This window comes from Camelus ferus, chromosome 1 (assembly GCF_009834535.1).
Source record: "Camelus ferus isolate YT-003-E chromosome 1, BCGSAC_Cfer_1.0, whole genome shotgun sequence".
Taxonomy (NCBI): domain Eukaryota; kingdom Metazoa; phylum Chordata; class Mammalia; order Artiodactyla; family Camelidae; genus Camelus; species Camelus ferus.
Window position 1 is genome coordinate 5,128,589 of NC_045696.1, and position 21,818 is coordinate 5,150,406.

A 21,818-nucleotide genomic window follows, 5' to 3' on the forward strand; every position below is an offset into this window, starting at 1 on the left:
TCCTGGGGAGGCAGAGGCCCAGGGGCCGGCAGAGGAAAGGGGTCGGGCCAGAGAGGAGGAGGAGGGCCAGGAGGGCAGTGTCAGGCATTCGCCAGAGATGCTTGGAATGAGAGGGAGTGCTCAGCTAGAGAAGAGTCTGCATTTCTCACAAAGATTCCGGATGCTTCCGTTCCCTGCTCCAGCTTGAAAACCAGCTCTGGTGTGCTCTGTTGCTCAGTCTTAAAATCTCAGAGGAGGAGCCTGTAAATTCCAGCCACCATAAACGAGCCTTCGTTCCAGAAACCGGGTGTGTGGGGATTAAAGATAAACTGGTTTTAGCCAGTGTTTTTCAAAATGCTAGTGGAAAATCATCCGTAAGTCCTGGAATTAATTTCAGGCATTCTGGCCGGCATGTTAAAGCACTTAAATGGGGTAGAACGGAGCAGAGCCCAACAGTCTAGACTAGATTTGGGGAGAAAGGCAGAAAACAGCAGAACGCATCACACACAGTAAGAGTCCGACGTGCAGAGCTTTGCTCCCATCCCCCCCGACACATTGTGTGTGTAGCTTCTGGGAGTCACTGTCAAATGTGTTTCTTATGAGGGGAGGCGGCTGTTAAAAAGATAAAAGCCCCCAACTCTAGTTGGGTTTCCCTGATCACCCCGTTTTTCTGCAAGAACATTCTTCGTCATATGAAAGGGGTCTGAAGGGCTTGAAAGGGGAGCTGCCATCCTTCCATGCCAGAAGTCCAGTGCTGCCGGACCAGGATGTTTTTGTCATTGTGACAGAAAGTCAGAAATGTCACTGACTGATAAAGAGGCCTCTGGAATCCAGGGGGGCACCTGTGAGCCATCTCTGCCGAACGGGGAGAGCGTCGCCTGCCCCTGCAGTCAGGGGACCTCGCTTCTGACACTCGGGCCTGTTCTGTGGTAACAGTTGCTGCACAAAACAGGCCCAGCGTCTGAGCCCCTGGCCCTTCCTCTTTCTCTCTATTCTAGCCTCCGGTGCTCAGATCAACAAAAGCAGGCGTTGTCTGGCAGATTCAATGATGAAGGAGACTTGTGTTCTAGAGCAGGATGACTTCCTGATGAGCTGGCTCTGGGAACCCCACCTCTCCTGGAGTTCCGGGGCTTTCCTGAGGAGTCTGTTCCTCATGCCCACTGGCCGACCTAAACCCTCAAGCCCTGCGTGGTGCAGGTGTCCCAGCGGGGGTCCCATCTTTGTGGGTCCAGAATCAGCCTGGAGCCACCGTCCACCTGTGGTCTCCTTGTCTCTGCATCTTTGGGGGCTGCGCTGCTGGAGGGAGAGTCCCTGAAAGCAGCATCCCGGTGAGTGGCCAAGACCAGGCAGGTCGTCGCCTCTGGAGAGCTGTGTCTTCATGTCTCTGTCGGTTTCTGTGTCTCACTCAAGAAGCTGGCGCTAGGAATCTGTCAGTACGGGGTCCCCCAGTCCTCAAGGAGGTCCTGCTGACACGGGTCCATCCTGGGCTCTTTCCTCTCGCCTCCTGGGCCATCCTGCTGCCTAGGGACTGGGCCAGTGCCAGATGTCCCCAGCCAGTGCTCCCACTTGAGCATTCGAATCACTGTCCCAGGCCAACAGTGGTTCTCCAAGAGACACAGCTCTGGAAACGTTTGTTTTTCTTGGCGTCTGTGCCGAAGATCAAGTTGCTATATTAGTTGGGAAAGTCCCACAAAATTGATAAATAGAAGTTGTTCCAGTTTTACTTCTTCCTGTCTTGGGGCGTTATGCTTTGTTTCATCTATTCTCTCCAATATTAAAAATACATTGTAATGTGCAGTTCGGGGGTGTTGAGATAAATTGCTTAATAAAGTGCTTTGAAAAATCATCGGGCTCATAGAGAGCACGGTGTGGAGCTGCCGGGCTCGTGAAGTCCCATATATTTAATCTGGGCTCCTCGTGTTTCGTCAATACTGGGGAGAAAATGGGGCAATCGGGGATTTTCAGGTCGTTGTGTTTTCCTGCGGGAACAATCCCTTGCGCGCCCCGACACTGGGGGCAGTGTGGACGGCTGTGACGAGAACCGGCTGTGCTGCGCTCGCCTTTCTGGGCCATTGCTGTGCCGGGGAGGGTCCGCGGGGCCTCTGTGTAGATGAGCCTGTGGGGCCACTGAGCTCTCTGTCTGGGGTTCCAGCTCCTGCACGAATCCTGACCTTCAGTGGCACGGTGACTACTCCGTGGATGAAGGACATCGCCTTGCCCTGCAAAGCTGTTGGAGACCCTGCTCCTGCGGTAAAATGGATGAAAGACAGGTAACCAGTAACCCAATGTGCGCCCTCGGTGAAGCTCTAAGAGCGGGCGGCAGGCCTGCTGTGCTGGGCCCCGTGGTCTCCTTCACGTTTGCACTGGCGAAAAGCTCCAGGAACACAGCCCACTCTTCTGAGATGGAGCGAGGTGGGGAGGCGACAGTGGGGGAGAAGTCTTGACTTTAGCACTAAAGGGATCCATCTATTCTGTCAGTTCTCTAAAAATTCAGAGCTTTAAATTCATAGCAGAGCGCCCCCGAGGAACATAGTCTAACCAGTCCAGTAATGTCCGGGGAGGTTTGCTGTGCTTATCACGAAAATCCCCAAACATCTGAGATGGACGTACCCAAGGTTACACACAACTTAGCTGTTATCTGCCTCTCTGAGATAATGGGCCAACTAACCTAACTCAGATGCTCTTGAGAAACGGCTTTAGGAATGGAATACATTAGGACTTAGTGGAAGTAAAATCTGGTCTTCATGCTCGTAGAAATTACTAAAATAATAGCAATCGTGATGGAAGGGAGACAGTGGGTGAGATGTACCCTGCCTGGGTGACTTTTTAAATAAAGTTCTTTATCTCTATTCAGAAGATGAAATTAAGATATAAACAAAGGGCTGAGAAGTCACTGATGGGCATAGAGATTCAATAGCAAATGGATTCAGAAGTTCCTAGTTTCAAACAAGAGTGCTTAAAAGGCATAAACTCCTGAAATAATGGTCTTGGTCCAGGGACCACTTTCTCATCTCTCTTCAAGTTAGTTAATCCAGAGGAAATAAGCAAGCTCTCAAGGTCAAGTGGCCTTCCGTGGGACGTGGGGGTGGCCCCAGGTGACTGGACCGTCCCCACCACTGCCAAGGCTGTGATGTCACCAAGGGGACTCTTTATAGGAGGGTCAACTCATCACCCTCTCAACACAGCCGGCTCGCTTCTTATACCAGAATCATTAGCAACTATAACTCTAAGTGACTCTACAAGCGATCCCCAGATTTAGTTGTCCCCAGGTGATTTGGTCAAAATGGCACTTCTGCTCACAGAAGGAATTCCCAAAGAGCGGACACCCCCGGTGCCTACCTGGGGGAGGAGAGAGGGGCCCACTGGGATTTGACAAGCACTGACCCATGTCCGGGGCTGAAATCCAGGCCCCACCACACAGACCTCACCTCAACACAGCGTTTATTGCGTTTATTTCAAAGACCAGAACTCAGCTCTGTGACTGTTTCCTTCGTATAATCATAGTTTAGCTCTCACTCAGCGTAACCCTCCAAACATGTTGCTTGCTTCCGAGACAGTGTTGGTGCTTGTCCCCAGCCTTAGCCAACTTGGATTGTAATTTCTTTAATCTGCGCCTTCTTCTTCCTGTGAGGCAGTAACGGGACACCCAGCCTGGTGACAATTGATGGGCGGAGAAGCATCTTTAGCAACGGGAGCTTCGTCATCCGCACGGTGAAGGCGGAAGATTCCGGCTACTACAGCTGCATCGTCAATAACAACTGGGGGTCGGACGAAATTATTTTAAATTTACAAGTACAAGGTATTGCACTTTGGAACCCTTTTTAATACTTTTGGTGGGCGCGCCTGTGTGTGGAGAGTGCATGTGAGCGAACTGCAGAATCAGCCTTTGTGAAGGGCTAGCCGGCGCCTTTACGTCACAAGACCATAGATGTTCACTTGGGGGGGTGGTGTGAGTCACCAAATCAGAGTAAATTAAAAGCATTCATATTCCCAGAGATGACACAGTTTACAACTTTTCCTGTTGACAGCCTACTCTCAGTTTTCTTTATGTGTACGTTGCTGAAAAAGTCCTCCTTAGTAACATCTGCTGATTGCAGTTTTACTCCATGTGTGTCCAAGTGTAATCCAGGAAAACACCAACAGGAAATAAGGCTGCCCTGCAGTGGTTTGTCTGCTAATCAACTGAATTATTATATACAATACATGCAAAAAGGACACCAGCCGAAACTCTCTGTTGCATTAATATGTAACTGTGTGTTGAATACAGTGTAGGCTGCTTGATATCACACACCAGAAGTGCATGACAAGTTGAAGATCATCAGATTAAGATCGTGTCTAAAATCCCACGTGGCCACTGATTGGGTTCAGATTTGCCTGCACAGTGATATTGTATCAGTAGAAAAAAATCGAAGTGTGTACTTCTTTGGATTTCAGTGTCATCACATTAATAAATCACAGAAAGTAAAAATAAAATCATCGCAGTCAGTGGGAGGGGAGGGCAGGAGAAGAATTACATTTTTTAAATAATGCGAAATTGATCTGGAATTTCAAGTACCTTCAAGTCAGGAGAATTCCAGGGCATTTTAGAAGACAGACACTATATTAAGAGATGGATCCATTTTTCATGGCTTTTGGTTAATATATCAAGCTTCTCTTGGAGAAAAAGAGAAGGACATTTTATGGGAAACTTTCTACATAATTTGGATAACCTAGTCCTAAATTTCTTCAGTGTTTCTGTCCACAGACCTAATCCAAAATATTACTGAGCCCATTGATTAGAAGTGTGTGTTCTTCAGACCTTGCTTGGCAGTTCAAGTTCACATGCTGCCACTCAGTGACGTGCGCGCCTTTGATTTCGGAGCTGTGTGTGTGAGTGTGTGTGAGTGTGTGTTGCATCTTGGGGAGCAGCTAAAATAGTGGGGGTTTTTGCAGTTTTCTTCCCACTAGCCACATTTCCCTCCCCCGCTCATACCGCTGAGAACAGAACAGCTCAGTGGAAGCCACTGGTCTTACTCACTTGAATCATGGCTGAAATTCAGACTAAAATACTGCATGGATCCTTAGTAAGTTCACAGAAGATTTCAATTCGTGATGAGGCACTCAGAAATTCAAGGAGTCGGTGAGGAAAATGAGGAAATAACTCCAAGTGGAAATGTGGCTGAGTTCTCTTTAAGTGATAGATTCAGTCTGTTCTGTCTCTTTAGCCCAGAATATCAGTGAAACAGACATTTTGACAGAAGTGAATTGCGTATTTTGTCAACCCGAAACACTTACTTAATAAATGGCTGTTAAAAATCATTGAGTAAACGACTGTGAGAGAAGACTGAAGATGTGAACAACTAACTCTTGTTTTCTAAAAACTGTTTCCGATCTAGTTCCACCAGATCAGCCTCGCCTTACCGTTTCCAAAACCACATCGTCCTCCATCACCCTCTCGTGGCTCCCTGGGGACAACGGGGGCAGCTCTATCAGAGGTAAGAAGCCGTAGTTGCCCACAGTGGTTGATTAATTGTCATTATCCACAGGCTGATTAGTGTCACATCTTTATCAAATAATTGTTATGTGTCAATTTATCTCTCCCTCCAAAAAAACGCATCATACAATTCATTCTTCCATTACCTAGACAAAAAAAATCTATTTTTCTAGTATTTGTTGAAACTCATCATTCATCCAAGGAAGTCCATCCACAGAATGAGTATCAAACATCCAAACTAAGTGAAATATTAACAAATATGAAAAAGAAAGAAAAAACAAATGTGGTGCTCTCTCCCACCGAGATCTACGTTGTGTGTCTTCCTCGTGTTGTCAGCGCTGTATCCTCCGTTCATGTCCGCAACCCTTCCCTCCAGCGACCAAAGCTACTGTTCTGACCACAGAGTCCCGAAAGATGGGAAATGGTCTGTTTGCACAAATCTTTCTCAGTTAGTGCAGGGCGGAAAAGAATAAAGGAAGTTTGTACTGAAGGGCCGAGATGGCGTGATGACCCCGGCCTCAGCGGCGTCGGGAGGGTGTTCTGAGCAGGTTGTAGACCACGGCGGGGGAGAGGCTCCAGAGGAGACTGAGGGGGCCCAGGATGAAGGAGCTGAGTGACGGAAGAGGTCCGAGAGCAGGTGGGGGGAGGACGGCGGCTTGGATTTCCACAGGACATCCTTTCTTCTGACAGAGGAAGGCGAGAGGACAGCTGGAGATACAGGAGTGTTCCTGGGTGAGGCCAGCGGTGTCTGGAGCAGCCCCTCCCAGCTCGTGGGGTCAAAGCTGCCCCTCTTCCCAGCTTTGCTCTCAGTGACCTCGGCCCGGCTGGGGGTGTTTCCACACCGCCGGAAATCAGAAATGCTCGCCATTGGGGCTCTTTTTTTTTTCCCTCAAGAGCCAGTTGTTAAACACTGATTAGCATTCCACTGGGCAAAGGGGAGGATCTTTCCTTTTCTTAGGAAAATAAAAGGTGAGATTTTTTTTTTTTAAATAGTAGATTGACTAGGGGTGAGGGTGTGCTGGTGGGTTTGGGGAGCGTGGGGAAGATTTACAACAGCTGCTGTGGGAAACGCACGGGGAGTCGTTAGTAGATGAACAAAGCTTTGCCAGGCAGGAGCCGGGCCCCAGCTGCAGATAAACAGCAAGTTGTAGTGGCCCCAGTTATCACCATTTAATGACATTCTCCAGTGATGCTGGATGGCTGGGCAGACAGATGGACTGCAGGTGACCAAAGCTGGTGACTGGCAGGGTGAGTGCAGCAGGCTCAAGAGTGAGTGAAAGCAGGCTCCTTATTGAGGTGGCCTGCCAAGGGCTCTAGGCTGGCTGGAGGACCTTCTTCTGAAAGAAGCAAAGTGGGGCACCGAGGGGACAGTTCAAGGGGCCCTCACACTCGAGGCCCCGGTGAAGTGAAGGCTGGTTCTGTAAGTGGGAGGTGACAGGGGAGGTCGTACTGGAACGGCTGGGAGTGGACGGGCTTAGAGATGAAGCCAGCTTTAGTAACAGTCTCCAGGCAACATCAACCAGCAATCCTTGGAACCCAGTGATGGCGAAAGCCGTTGGCATAGAAGTTCCCATCGCCAAGGGTTAGAAAAGCTTCCTAGACGTGGTTTAGATGGAGGAAGTTAGAAGGAAAGCCCAGTCCCCATGAAGCGTAGGGCACCGAGGAGGTGGCGAAGTCCGGCTGTGTCCGTGGGAGCTGGGCCCTGATCCATCACTCACCTGTCCGGGGCTGAAGGAGCTGCCAGGAGTGCAGATCGGGGACGGGGAAGGGGAGACGAGGCCCAGGCAGGCAGGGGGACCACCCCTACCCCGGCCCAGGCTGCAGAGGGCCGGAAAGAGAAGGAGGAAGCCCGGGGGAGGGTGCTGAGGGAGAAGGAGCCAGAGGTGGGTGAGCTCCATGTGAGAGGCGTGGAAGCCACTCAGTGCTGCCCACTGGCGCGAGGAGCCTCTGGAGCGCAGAGGTGAGAAGCGCTTTCTTCGCTGTGTTAGCCATGGAACTCGTGGGCAGGATGGAAGACACTTGTCCGTTGGTGTGGGGGCATCGTGCATCAGGCTGGCTAGGCCTGGGCTGCTGGGTGTGAACCTTTAGGAGACAGGGACAGAGCCGACAGCGTATGTTTGCCCCCAGGAAGGTGGTTAGGATGGCAGGGACGAAGGCTGTAACAAGGAGAGATGTCAGCCGTCACAGCGTTCAGGAGGGCAGGCTTCAGATTCTCGTGGTGGGATTCGAATCTTGCTTATAAGACTCTAGAGGTCGCCTAAACTCTTTGGACCTCAGTGTCTTTATCAGCACAGGGGAGGTAAAAATTCCTATGTCACAGGGTCACGTCAGGTAATATGAGTAACAGACTGCAGACATGCTTGATGCTTCATGGTTGCAGACGGGGTGGGGTGGTTGAGGATATCCCTGCCCCCGTTGATAACTTACTCGTTTTCCAGAGCGTTGGTTCTCTTAAAAATAACTCAGCTTCAAGGGGGGAGGGTACAGCTCAGGGGTAGAGCTCGTGCTTGGCACGCACGAGGTCCTGGGTTCCATCCCCAGTGCCTCCATTAAATAATAAATAAATAAATAAATAAACCTGATTATCTCCCCACTCCAGAATAAAAACAAAACACAAAGGAAAAAATTAACTCAGCTTCAGAGCACGCCCACGCCCCAGGATTCGGGCACACGTTTTCTGAAGGTCAGATGTTTGGAGATGGAGTCTCCACTCCCCACTGCCCACTTACACCTTTAAAGGGGAAGGGGCAGGAAGGGGCTTTGTCCTCGTGGCACTGTCCAGCAGCACCGCCCCCGTCTGGTGAGGTCTCAGTACCTCACCCTCGGTACAGCGTCACAGTGCTTCTCCCGGCCTAGGGGGAGCTTCCTGGAATCGCGAAGAGCAGGGACGTTCTCTCCCAAAGACGGGAGGTGCTGGGAACTCATCCCGGACGGAAACCTAATCGTGCTCTTCCGAACGTGTCTTGTCTTCTGAAGGATACATACTGCAGTATTCTGAAGACAACAGTGAGCAGTGGGGGAGCTTTCCAATCAGCCCAAGCGAACGCTCTTACCGCCTGGAAAACCTGAAATGTGGTACTTGGTACAAGTTCACTCTGACTGCGCAAAATGGAGTGGGCCCCGGCCGCATCAGTGAGATCATCGAAGCGAAGACATTAGGAAAAGGTGGGTCGGCCTTCTTTTGTTTCTATATTCCCTCCATTTTCCAAACCAAAGAGGAGATTGAAATCACAAGAGATGCATCATGTATTTGCATGTTTGTGAGTTTTGCACTTTTTTTTTCTCCAAATGGGTTTGGCAGTGTTACAGCGCACTGAGAGAGATGGACGGTCCCTACAGAATATTCTGGTTCTCCTTTTTCATTTGAAAAGCGAGGGCTTTGGTGTCAACATTAAAGGTCCCAGGCTGAGCAGCCATGAAATGTGACCTTTGCCCTCTCACTGTGTTCTGGTGTGACCTTCTCCCTTGGTAACCCCATGCCCCCATCTATAATATTCACATTGCCCCCTAGGCTCCGCTTTCCAGATGGGAAGTCACTGTGGTAGGTTGTTAACCTTTAACATGAGTTGGTTTTCTTCCCTGAAACGTGCACCTTCAGGGAGGTGACCATTGCCCTTTCGGGGGGCAGTGATGTTTGGCAGTGAAATTTGCAGCCCGGAAACCCCAGGAGGGAGGGAGGCAGCTGCACGTGAGTGTCAGTGAGGAGGCCAAGGGCGTCTTTGTAGGTTTCCTCTCCTCTGAACTTACCCACCACCGAGTGGCCCGGACGGCAGGAGAGCGGGAGATGAGGGTGTTATTTTAGTTATAAACTAGCACCTGAGTTTTGGATAACACGTAACAGGGTTCAGGTGATGAGGGACAGATGTAGCGGAAATACACCCACTGGATCCTCGGGCTCCAGCGTGAAGCTCTGGGATGGGAAGGAGGCCTGCGGGTACTTCCCAAGTCCCACTCCGTCTTCTCTGAAGCCAGGTCCACGGCAGGACATGGGGCTGCCCAGCACACCGCAGTGCTTCCTCTGAAACCACTCGAGGAAACGCACACGTGGGAATAGCGCTGTTCTTCAGGGAACTCTCAGATTCACAAGAATCTCCTCCACCCATCCAGCGCTCCCTTTCACACCCAGGTTATTATGGTTGGAGACAGCCCAGCCCTTTGGTCCACAACATCCCTAGAAATAGTGGACAAGTAGCAGGTGATCTGTGAGCCCCCCGCCTGGCAGACAGCTGCCCCAGGGAGACGTGGGGTGACCTTGACGCCCTTCCCTTGGGTATCCTGACCACCGTGTGCCTTCTCCCGCAGAGCCCCAGTTCTCCAAGGAGCAAGACCTCTTTGCCACCATCAACACCACACGCGTGAGGCTGAACCTCATCGGCTGGAACGACGGCGGCTGCCCCATCACCTCCTTCACGCTCGAGTACAGGCCCTTCGGGACCACAGTCTGGACCACAGCCCAGCGGACCTCTCTCTCCAAGTCCTACATCCTGTACGACCTGCAGGAGGCCACCTGGTACGAGCTGCAGATGCGGGTGTGCAACAGCGCTGGCTGCGCCGAGAAGCAGGCCAACTTCGCCACGCTCAACTACGACGGCAGTAAGTCCGCGCGGGGCCGCTCCCGCCCCGCCGCCATCCCCGCACAGTGTGACACTGCCCGCCCAGCCCCTTAGGCTTCGGGCCATTCAGCTGGCCCCTCCAGGGCTCCCCAGCCCCTGCTCCCACGTGACCCCAGCTGCGTCCCAGGAAGGGGGCTGAGGGCCTGCGGGAATCTCCTTAGGGAGTCTTGGTGCAGGAGTGACTTCTCTCCGGGCTGAAGGCTTCTCTACCATGTGGTTGCGCGCCGGGTCCACGACCCTGAGCTAACCTTACTTTTGTTGTCTCCCTCCCCTCCCCCCACCCCATCCCAACCCACATAACAACTTTCTTTTCTGCGCTCATTTAGCCCTTAAACTGCATGTGCAAAACCAGTTTTCCATGGTAAAGGGGCTTGTGTTAGTCTCCGAGCAGAAATAGAGGCCCTGTTGGAAATAGGGTAAAGTCATAGGGTGGCAGTGGGCACACGCACACACACGCACGCACACGTGCAAACATGCACACGCGAGCACACATATACACGCACACTCGCGTGCACACAGGCGGTTTGCATGGGCCTTCTGAAAATCAGGTGAGGTGTCTCGTGACATTTAGTTAACTGAAAATAAGTGACACAGATTTTTAGCCTTTTTTTCCTACGGCTGCTATCAAGGACCATTTATTAATGTCTGAAAAATGCCAAGCCCAGTGAAGCTAAAAGGTGGGGTGCCCTTGACCACCACGTGGTGGGGAACGTGAGAAAGTCCTGCCCAGCAGCACCTCGCTGCAGATCTCTGCAGCCTCGCCATGATCCTCACTCAGGAAAGGCAGAGGCTGACTAGGTGCTGTGACCACAGGGTACAACCGGCCTCAGTTCATCAGATTGGAGGTCCCCTCGGAGCCTCTGTCCCGTCCCCTCTGATCAGGTCGGACCAGGTGTTGGAAGACTTCCCCAGAAAGCCAGAACCTGAGCAAACTCCCCCATATCTGCTCACCGCTACACCTTCTCTGCTTATGTGCACTTGGGATTTAATTAAAGCTCCGGCAGGAACTTCCTTGAAATGCAGGTTATACTGTCCTAAGAAAAGAGTGTCCATAAAGCCAAGGACTCTCAGACACGACCCGAGGAAGCTCACGAGGTGGTGTGGACTCAGCTCCTCACTTGGCCGTTTTCTCCTGGCCTGGCCTGTTCTTCCCACCTGCACCCTGTGCAAACCCACCCCTGAATCTCTGCCCAAGGTTATCCCCTGACAAAGCCCGTCTCAGCCAGAGCCCAGGGTTGCCTCCAGCATCTCAGGCCAGGCCCCATGAATGCAGGAAGGTTCTGAGGACGGAGCCCCCTCGTGCTGGTGACACCAGCCCCCCGCCCTGGCCCCTAAGGCGCGTCTGTCCCACAGTCCTGGGGCGGCCGGCCCAGCCCCTCCTCAGGAGTTTGCTCCCTGAGGGCCGCCCTCCCTAACCTTCCAGCCTCAGTCGCAAGTGACTTCATTCAGAGATGTCTCATAGCAGAGCGTCACCCACTGCAGAGCAGCGCAGCTAAATTACTTTCCACCCCAACGCAGTTTCATTCTTTGATCTTCCAACATAAAGGACTTTGACACAGACCGAACATTTTATCTAGCATTGAAGGGCTCCCCAAAGTCCTTTGCTAACAGGGTCCACGTCTGGGCAGTAAGTACATTGCTCACTGCAGGCTATTGACTTCTGTTAACTGCCTCCGGAGCGTCGCACCCTGGCGCTCAGCTTCTCCGTAATCTGTGTGGTGCCGGTGCGTTCAGCTTCAAGGTGCATGTCAGTGATATGTTCACGGCTAACTGTTTAATTAGAAACCGCTCATGTGCAAAATTTGAAACTGTCGTTCTGACTTACAAAGTGCGCTGCAGGGTTTAAATATTTGTCTTCTAGAAAAAATGCTCTCACTTTACCCAAGATCATAGATTATAATCAGGAAAAAGTCCTGGGAGCTACACTGAAAATGTCCTGAAATCTGAAATGATTTTATTACCCTAAACATTAGAATACTTGGTTCTGTTTCCTTGAAAAATGTTAGATATTTCTTTGAACTAATTTTGTGGATGATATAGCTTTAATATCCCTTTTGTTACATCTGCCTGAAGAATTTTTTTTTTCCATTTTGGGAAAAACAAACATTGAGAATGAGCCTTGTACCTCTACCAGTCACATTTCAGATTCTTCCATGTCTTTGACTCTTTCTTGCCCCATTTCCTTAGCCAAACGCTTCCACTTGTCCTGTGTAGGTCTTGGATTTGCAGACCCCCCCCTCGCCTGCGTCCCCTTACGTGCCTCTCACCTGGGTTCTGAGCATTTGCGGACTTGGGTTTCTAGTGAAAAACACTATGTGTAAAGTTGGAAGAATGTTCTTCTTGGCCTTAGCAGATGGCAGAGGGGCCTGGTGGTCTGTTGTCCCTGCTCTAGTCAGTAAATGAAGGGTACTAACCATTTTCCTCTGAAGGAAATTGCATTATTTTCCCTAAATCATGGAGAATACAGTGGGCGGGACCATCTTACATAATAGTGGGCCCCACACAAGCCCCGTGAAGAAAAGGATGCCTGTGTTTGTCTCTCCTCCAGCCTCTGTGCAGAAGGCAACTTAAAACAGCTTAGAGTTCAGTCTGCTTAGGTGTTTCCTTGTGATTCTGAATAATCTGAATTTCATGGCATTATATGGTCATAAGTAGCTTGCTTTAGAGACCTGGATGGCTCCCCTTTGAAAAGTTGGCTTTGCTTTTATACCCTGAAATGAGAGTTTTAAAAGTAGATTTGGTGTCACACCTGTGATGAAAAAGCCAGGATTTTAAGCTCCTTTAAGCCAGCGTATCTGGTACAGCCTCCCCGCAGACTCCCTTCTGTCCACTTGCCAAACCTTTTGTCCCTGCTCTGATGTGCAGTTTTTCAAACTGCCTCTCCCAGTTGTGCTCTGGGTGACACTCAATTCCAGGCAAATGCGTGTGGCTTTTTTAAGCGCCCGGCCTGGACATCATGTTTTCCAGTGTCTGCACCCAGCAGTACGTTGCACAGTGAGGTCCCTTTCAAAGAAGTGGGCTTTGCCCTTGGTGTAGATCCTGGTCTTATGTTCCAGAGAGCAAGTCTGAAGTAGGACAGACAGGAGACGAGTGAGCAAGGCAAGAAATTAGGGAGGACCCAGAGGAAGAGTCCCTCTCATCGCTCATCACCGCGGACGCCCTCGGATCACACGGGCGTTCTTGTAACCCGCCATCCTGACGTCATTAACGGCCACCTAACATCATGACCCTGCTTTCAGGTACAATCCCCCCACTCATTAAGTCAGTTGTCCAAAGCGATGAAGGGCTGACGACCAACGAGGGGCTCAAGATGCTGGTGACCATCTCCTGTATCTTGGTGGGGGCCCTGCTGCTGTCCGTGCTTCTGCTGGTAGTTCGGAGAAGGAGGCGGGAGCAGAGGCTAAAGAGACTGAGAGGTGAGTCCAGGCTCGCGCTGCCAGCTGGGAGGGTCCTAACCCCCAGCGGAATGACCTTCCTTCTCCAGGCCAGGCCCCCCCACTGCCTGCCCATGTGATGTGCCTTCAGCAGGACCGCAGAGGCTCATGGGCAATTCAGATCAATGCAGCTACTCAGAAACCGAGCGATAGTCCCCCTCTTTCAAGTCTTCTGCGTCCTAGCCGTCAGCAGGGCAGGCAGAGAGAATTTTGCTTTGCTTTGTTTTGTTGGGGGGGGAGGTAATTGGTTTTACTTATTTATTAGTTTTTTTGTTTGTTTTTTGTTTAACGGAGGTACTGGGTATTGAACCTATGACCTTGTGCATGCTAAGCATGTGCTCTACCACTGAGTGCTCTACCTGCCCCCCAAAGAGGATTGTCTCCACATGGTTTACCAGTCCCACTGTCACTTCCAGCTGCTGCCGCAGGGCCGCCCGTGACGGCCTCCTGTAAAGAGACCCGTCAGACTGGCCCTGGAAATGAGCCGGAATGAGAATGCTTTTATGACTGGGAAGCGGAAATTGAGGGCTTAAGGTACTGGGAAAGCACTGGGAAGCAGAAAGCACACACTGCTGAGCTAGACATTTGAGCCGAAGCCCACTGTAAAAGTTTTGCTTTAACTAAGATGAGAAATGATGGGAGCTGAGCCCTTAGGCTGGATGAGAGCCGTTGTCAGCGGCACCATCATTACTGCAGATTCTGCGCATCGGGGCGACTTCCAGCTTCTGGCCAACAGCCCTGCTTTCCCTTGGGCTGCAATGTCAGGACTGTGAGTTCCTTCACATACAACACCCTGCACAAGACAGTGTTCTGAGTTCTCCTCTTTACCTGTCAGAGTATTTAACCAAGCCACTTCTTGGTAACATGCATGTCTGAGCTGTTTGCATGTTTATATCCATGCAGCCTGGAGTATGAGACGTCCCGTGTAGCCTTCAAAGTGGCATTTGCGGAGCAAGTCTGGAAGCGCTCTCTTTAAAGGCCCCCTGCGATGGCCCGAAGGCTGGCTGGTGGATTTGGGAACCACTAGCCTCTGGTGTAGATGTAAATACCGGATGGGACCCTGGTCCAGGTAGCGCAGCGGAGCACGGGGCTGCTCTCACCCGCCTCGCGCCTCCCGAGCTCTCCGCTTGATGGGACTCTAACACGTTTTATTGTCAATTGGCTTCCACTTTGCCAACAAATTAAAACAATTGAAGTGCGTCGCACTCCACCTGCACACTTCAGTAGTCCTTTCGTTTAAATCTTCTGCGGCCCAGTCATTCAGATGAGCTATCGGTCTTACTGAAATATCCTTTCTCGATCATGTTATCCACTTACCTTTTAATTTAGCAGATTCACTTGAGTGAATCCGATGCCCTAAGCACTGTGCTGGGTGCTCCATGCACAAGATGAAAAGACAGAGCCTTCTACACTTGAGGTTTAGTGTAGGAGGCAGACACACAAGCATGGACCAGAAAAAGAGCCAAAATGCCACAAAGGCTAACATGGGCTCCAAACAATCCTCCGTCAGCACCACAGAGGAGGTGGTGAACCCCAGCTGGGGAGAGCAGGGGCGGCCACTCAAGAGCTACAGAAAACAGCACTACAAAAACATAATGTTGCCTAACCTATTGAGAAATTCAGTATCAGGTGAGCTGTGCTGGATTCCATTCACAAGGCTTCATCATTAAAATACTAAAAGGACCTTTTTGTAACCCCTCTTTCACCAAAAACAGAATCCCGTAGTCGGGCTTTGGGGACACTGTCATTGAGGTACCAAGGCCGTCTGTTCTGGTAGCATTTATATTGTTTTGTGTTTCTAGTCTACTTATGACTTAAGCACGCCAACCTCACTCTTCTTTGCCAAGAGTTGAGGAAAAGATGCTAAAGATGTTGCTGACTCTTCCAGGTGCATTCGAGTTAGGCTGATGGTGGCTGGGAGTCCTTTCTTTTGGTTCTTAAAGGTCCCTTGTAATTTAGTTATTGCTTTGCAAAGGCTCTGTCCAGAAAACATCCTAGACCTGGCATTTTTGTTGTTGGCATCTCTTCTGTTAGACACTAGTATTTTGTGACTGGTCTTGGTAAAGAAAGCCCTTCGTCACATCACAGGGAACAGCCTTTCATTCCCCAGAAATGGTTTTGTTTTCTTTGTGCTGGAAAAGAGAGCCAACACAAAGGTTTCAGTGGGAAGGAAATCAGTGCTGAGGCAAAGAAGATGTATTCCTGGGAGGTGCTGAGGAGCAGAGAATTCCAGAGAAGCAGCTCACATGCACAGAGGTATCTGCAGTCTGGCATGCTGTACGGGCTGAAGAAAAGCTTGAATCTGATGAGAGGGCAGCACGAATGCAAAGGACTGGGTGCCTAATCCCGTCCTCTCCTGATGGCAGGTTTTATTGTGGAGGCACTGAAATATTCAACTCAGCAAACCGTTGTTGATTCTCTCCCAGGTACCAGGCAGAACATTTCTTAAAACCAACAGTAAAGTTTTCTTATTAACATTTCTATTTGGTCACTAGAGTTTGGCTAGGTCCTGGAGAGAAAAAAGCTTCCTAAGGCCCTGTCCCAGAGCTATGGAAACGGACGTCCTAGTGGCAGCCAGCAGGGGCTTACAAGGGGCAGGCTCATCTTTTTATAACGCTGAAAATTGTGTCGTAAAAGGGCAGAGCACGTGACCAGGGTTATGAAGAGGGAATCTGAGAGGCCAGGCCTTGCCCCCAAAAGATCTTTGTCTTTTGGGCCTGCAGGGCCCTTGAAATGTGATGTTAATTAGTGACACAAGGTATTTCCCATTTGCTTGTGGAAAGATCCAGCCACAGAGGTTAAGGTGGTAAGTGCCTACCTATTAGACAGAATTCGCTAGTACGGTCACCCAGTTACTGCCTGACCCACGTAAGGTGCAGATCCTCTCCCTGGGTTAGAATGAGTTCAAGTATATTTACACATTCCACGGAAAGAGTTGCTTCCTACGGTATTTTACTGTGCAAAATAAGGACATTTCTAATAATCTGTCAGTGTTGCCTGAGCAACCACGGATCAGGATCAAAACTGGAAATAAGAAAATTTGAGTAATACTGCAGGGGTCTCTAATAAACACCGTAAGGTCAGCTTCACATTGTTGACCTTGTTTGATTGCTAGTCAGTACTCGGTGCTTATAAGCAGCGTTTGTTTCACTGTATAGACGAGCAGCCTAGTTAGATGAATGCACCAGAACGTTCTTTTATGTAAAAAAAAATTTTTTTAAGGAAAGAAAGAAAAATGGGACTGAAGCAATTTAGTCAACCTATATTCTTCCTTCCTGAGCGCTTTACTAATTTTAGAGCATAGCGACCTCCTAAGGTCTAAATTGTCTTCAAGTGCTACATTTAAAAAAAAAAAAAAAAAACAAAACCTGTAACCTTACCCGGGAGTTCAGAAGCCACATTGTGCTTTTAATGATGCCCTGATTTTTCCCCACCTCTAGGTCCCTCAAAGCGCATGGTTGCAGAATGAGTCACTGACTGGGCCCACCATCCCAGCAGCCTCAAGCTTATAAAAATGTGATTCCCGTGTCAGTAGTCAATTCCAGGATCACAAAAAGCTTCTTCCTTTAGTGTGAGTTTACCCAAGAGGTAAAATTTTATGTTGGCACCAACCGGTATGGGTAACTGTCAAAGCCAAACCGAAAAGCTGCTCCCAGGGTATCAAATAAGCTAAAGACAAAAATCAGTAGAGGACATGAAATTTGAGCATGTTTCAGAGGCAAAATGCTCTTCTCCCCTTAGACAGAAACATACGGATTATTTTAAAGAGGCTCTGAAATGGATGCAAGTTATGCCGCTGATCAGTCCCAGAAGGCCGTTCCCAGAGAGAATCTGGCCTTACGGTCCTACGTGGGCACCGTTTAAGGGGTGGGTCACGAGGGGTCGTCTTCACTTTCCAAGTTCTCATATTCCATTTATCTGCTCTGCAAATGCACTAGATCTCTCCTCATCCGTAAGACCAAACGTTAGCTTGAACTTGAATAATCCAAAGGAAGAGGGGTGTGCATCTTGGAGCCCCAAGGCGCTTGGACTCAAGGTAGACAAATAAAAGTGGCCTTGACACTGATGCTTTGATCTCCTGTGTGTGCAGAGGGTCCCCAGTGTTCCTGAGTGACGAGGAGGGAGTGAGCACCCGAGAGCCTCCATGCCGGGCTGATTAATGTCCAAATTGTGGCTTAGGTGGGCTTGGAAGCCTGGACTCTGAAATTTTAGTTCTCAGCTGTTTCCTTCCTTCCTCCCTCCCTTTCTTTCTTCCTTCCTTCCTTCCTTCCTTTTTTTTTTTTTTTTCTTTTGACCTTAATTTCTTAATAAAATTATCCTTTCAGTACTCCAAATGTGTTAGGGCAGAACTAACTGGGGAAAGAGTTTCTGTTTCTGAGACGCGGACGCAGAGAAGCAGTGGGACTTCGGCTGGGCCAAGCCACGGAGCTAGGACAGCCAGTGGGCCGGCAGGAGGGAGGGAGCTGACGTTGGCCCTGGCGCTCGGCCCCGCCCAGGGGTTCTGTTTTATCCGTGTTTGTGCACGCAGGTTTCTGAGGTTGCAAGTCCACGTGGTGGTCTCTGGGGCACGTATGGTTTGCTGTGGTTTTGGAGTCAGCTCTCACTTGAGCATGCTGATGGCCGGAAGTCCTGTGTGTGGTCCCGTAGAAGTGTGAGTGTGTGTTTTTAGCCCTCGTGAAATAGTGACTTTAAGAGACCCTTTCAGTTCCACGGGAAGGCAGGGAATATTGCGAGGCACCTTGCTAATAAGCGCGTTCAAGAGATGGTAAAGCAGGGTGGAACCTGCTGTCCCCAGATTGATGCTGCGTTTTTGTGAGTGTGCACCGGTGACTTCCCGCTACAGGTGCGCACCTCCGCAGCTTCCGTTTTACGTACGTAGAACTTGGGAGACGGAAGTGTAGTGGCTATGAGTGAGAGTCTCTTTTTTAAAGAAATGTGTGGGCTTGTGAAATAGGGGGCAGCTCAGACTCTCAGGACTGGCACAAGCGCAGTGCCTTGTTAGTAAGAACCTCCGCGCCACGTGCAGACCCCAGAGGAGCGGTGGCCCACCCGCAGAGCACACGGGCCGGACCAGGGGCGCTCCTCGCCCCACTCGGGCGCCTCGTCCCCAGAACTGGCCGAGCCACGTTTTAATCGACAGAGAGCTGCCATCTTCCATGCTTTCTCTCTTCTTCCTGTTCCGTAACTCTTTGCCATACGCGATCCTGTTTTAGTCTCTAAGTAGCTATGTGAATAGGTGCAAATGAACTTAATATTATTATGCTCTACTTTTCTGACAAGAAGACTGAAGGGAACGTATCCAAAAATCACTGCTCAGTCAGGGAAGAGCCAGCAGAACTGAGAACACTGTTGTCCACCCCTGTTCTCTCTCCATGAAACTTCTTCAGCTTTGGAACATTCAAGAAAGAACTAGTCTGTCCCATCCACACTAAGCTAGCTTAAAAAGATCTATCAATGGAACATGGAATCAGAAGCTGTATTGACACAGAATCAATAGTTACTTTATAATTTTATTCTTGCCCACCAAAAATATTTGGTTTATTTATCTTTTATCTTTATATTAACTACATCTCAGGCTCCCCTATATTAAAATAAAATTAGGATTCCTTCTTGTTTGCATATCTTCAACCTACTGCCTCTCTTCACTTCTTTTCCCCACTGGATTCTTCAAAGGGTCTTCGATGCTCAGCTGCATTGCCTCTCACCAGCTCCCACATCCTCACGGTCTCACTCTCCTCCTCCTACCCCAACGAAAGTGCTCTCCTAAAGGCAGATGACCAATTACTTTCTGATCCCCAAATTCTCCTTTCAGTTACCGTTTTCTAGCCCTCTTTTGCACAGAGTGTTAGCACGTGTTATTTTTTTGAAACTGCTCCCTTCCACATTTCAGTATCACTAGACTTCCTGGTAGTGGTTCTCCACCATTTCTCATCCCAAAAGATGCAGGGAAGAACACAAATCCAAGGGTGGAGACGCAGAAGTAGTGGGGGCTTTAGAAAAGGTGTCACAAAGTCTAAATCTCAGGCTGAGCCGAAATTTATGGGGGAAAATGTGACAGGCAACACAAGAGGCCATTTAGCTGTGCTGGGCAAGAAGAAGGGGGCTTGGGGTGATGTTCTCACGTTAGCAGACGGCAGGTGGAGGAAGAGAGACTCCACGTCTGCTTTGCTTTGATGTGCACGGAGAGGTGCTCTTCAAGCCGGAAACGTGGAACAAGAAGCATAAAAAAAGAAAGGAAGAGCGAGAGGAAGAGTGGAGGGGGACCTAGAAGCAGGGAAGGAAGGGAGGAAAGAAGGGAAGAAAGAAGGAAAGAAGGAAGGGAAGGAGGGAGGAAAGAAAAAGAAAGAGAGAGAGAGAGAGAGAGAGAGAGAAAGGAAAAGAAAGAAAGAGAAAGAAAGAAAGAGAGGAAGGGAAGGAAGGAAGGGAAGGAAGGAAGGGGAGGGAAAAAGGAAAACTTAGGTTGGTTGCTTGAGAAAATAATGAGAACCCCTGATTTTTTTTTTTTTTTGGCACCAAAATTTTTATTAACTTCTTGCTCTCGTTAAACATTCTAAACAATATATAAACATTATAAACCAAATTAATCCCTTCCTGACCCAGGGTTGTGATAGGAACCCTCAAGGTACAAGGTGAAGTGAAGGCAGATCTAAGCTACTTTCACGGGTCTCCGGCCCCTCCCGACCTCCGGCTGTTGCGTCTCTTGCCCTGTCTTGGCCATCCCTTAACAGTACATTCCAACCTCTGTAAAATGGGGGCTGAAAGTACCAATCTCATTGTTCTGAGGTTTAAGAGAATGCCAAGCACTAAGCCAGGCCCTCAGGAGCATTCCAACTCCAACAGTTCCTCCACACCCTTGACATGGCTCCTCAGCTGTCACGGGCTGAGGAACCAATGAACCTGCAAACCAGGAACATGGGTAAGAAGTCCGTAGGCCAAGTGAGGGCCTGGATGGGACAGTGCGTGAGAGCCCCTGATGATTTAAATTGACTTATTCTTTCAAAACCTACTATATCCTGGGCATTATCAGGGGAGGAGAGAGGATGTTGCATAAAGTAGTATTTGTAATCCTTTGCTATGAGGGGAGGCAAACCATATTTACAGCAAACTATTACAAAGGCTCTGAATGATACGTAGAAACTCTGGGCACCAGGCTACGCCATGATAATCCACCGAAGGGGAAGATTTTTTTTCTGACTGGAATGATTGGGGAAGGGGTCACATGGCTCCCATCCCTAGACCCAAAAAGATAACGTTTTAAGATTCTGAACAAAATGTTCCCAGACATAATCCCAAAGACCTTTGTAGATTATCTTTGAACAATCACATCAGACCTGTTAAGAGAACAGTTGTACTCCATACCACTTTTGAAAACAATAAATTCTAGAACTTACGGATTGAAATAAATTAGTTTAGGTTATAGAAAGGATAGTTTGTGAGCAGTCAGAGAAGTAAAGGGGCACACCAGAAGCTGGGCCGGCACCCAGTTTGACAGGGCTGGCTGAGGACAGTACCTGGCCGCAGTGCCAGGCTGAAACACGGGCGGGCTAAACCTATTTTTGAAATGGCGCCAATCCACGTGGGAAGGCTAACGTGTTAGAGGATGAAGCCCAGACCCAAGGAGATAAAATTCAATATGGATAATCGTGAAGTCTTCTGTGTAAGTTGCGAAAATTCATTTACAAAACATACAGTGAGCATTGTGTTCTCACTGGTGCGGGGGAAAGAGACCATCAAAAAATTTCTGGTTTCTGCACTTGGCCTCGTTTAATAAAGGACAATAAGAAATCACAGGTCTTTCACAGAAGAGAGTCCCAAGTTGAGAGTTACCTGGAAATCATGCATCTGAGGAATGGTTGAGAAAATTAAAGAATTCAACCTGGAAAAGAGAATGCTGAAGCCAAACAGTGGACATGATAGCTGCTTGGAAATATTCGAGCGGCTTTTCAGTCATTCCAGAGGTGCTGCCACTTCCTCCAGGTAGATATTACATTACAGGATTTCAACACCAGAGAAGGCAAGTGTCTCTCACAATGAATTGTATCCTCAGGAAAAACTTCGTGTGGCTTTGCTGTACCAGGGACTGGGCTGAGCCTGGAGACAGAGAGAAAAGGGCCAACGGGAGACAGCATGAAAACAGGGAGTCCCCACGCGAGCCGGGAAGGCTGTCCTCGCTGCGGCGCAGGGGTCCTCAGGAGCCCAGGGAACCAGACCACCCCCGTCCCCTGCTGGGCTTGGGGAGGTGTGCGGAGCAAGTCGTGTCTGCACAGAGCGGTGTGGGCGGAGGACGGCCTTGGAGGAGCAGAGCCACGGGCATCTCGG

At 49.6% G+C, this 21,818-nt stretch overlaps 1 protein-coding gene across 1 annotated transcript in view; it reads left to right on the forward strand.

The window, feature by feature from the left end:
- The window catches only part of DSCAM (DS cell adhesion molecule), a 664,279-nt gene that overhangs the window by 603,424 nt on the left and 39,037 nt on the right, over nt 1–21,818 (forward strand). Inside the window, exons 22-27 of the mRNA XM_032462442.1 lie at nt 2,132–2,249; nt 3,615–3,778; nt 5,355–5,453; nt 8,429–8,617; nt 9,755–10,045; nt 13,305–13,481. Coding sequence (XP_032318333.1) covers nt 2,132–2,249; nt 3,615–3,778; nt 5,355–5,453; nt 8,429–8,617; nt 9,755–10,045; nt 13,305–13,481 — 1,038 coding nt within the window. The remainder of the gene's footprint in view (nt 1–2,131; nt 2,250–3,614; nt 3,779–5,354; nt 5,454–8,428; nt 8,618–9,754; nt 10,046–13,304; nt 13,482–21,818) is intronic.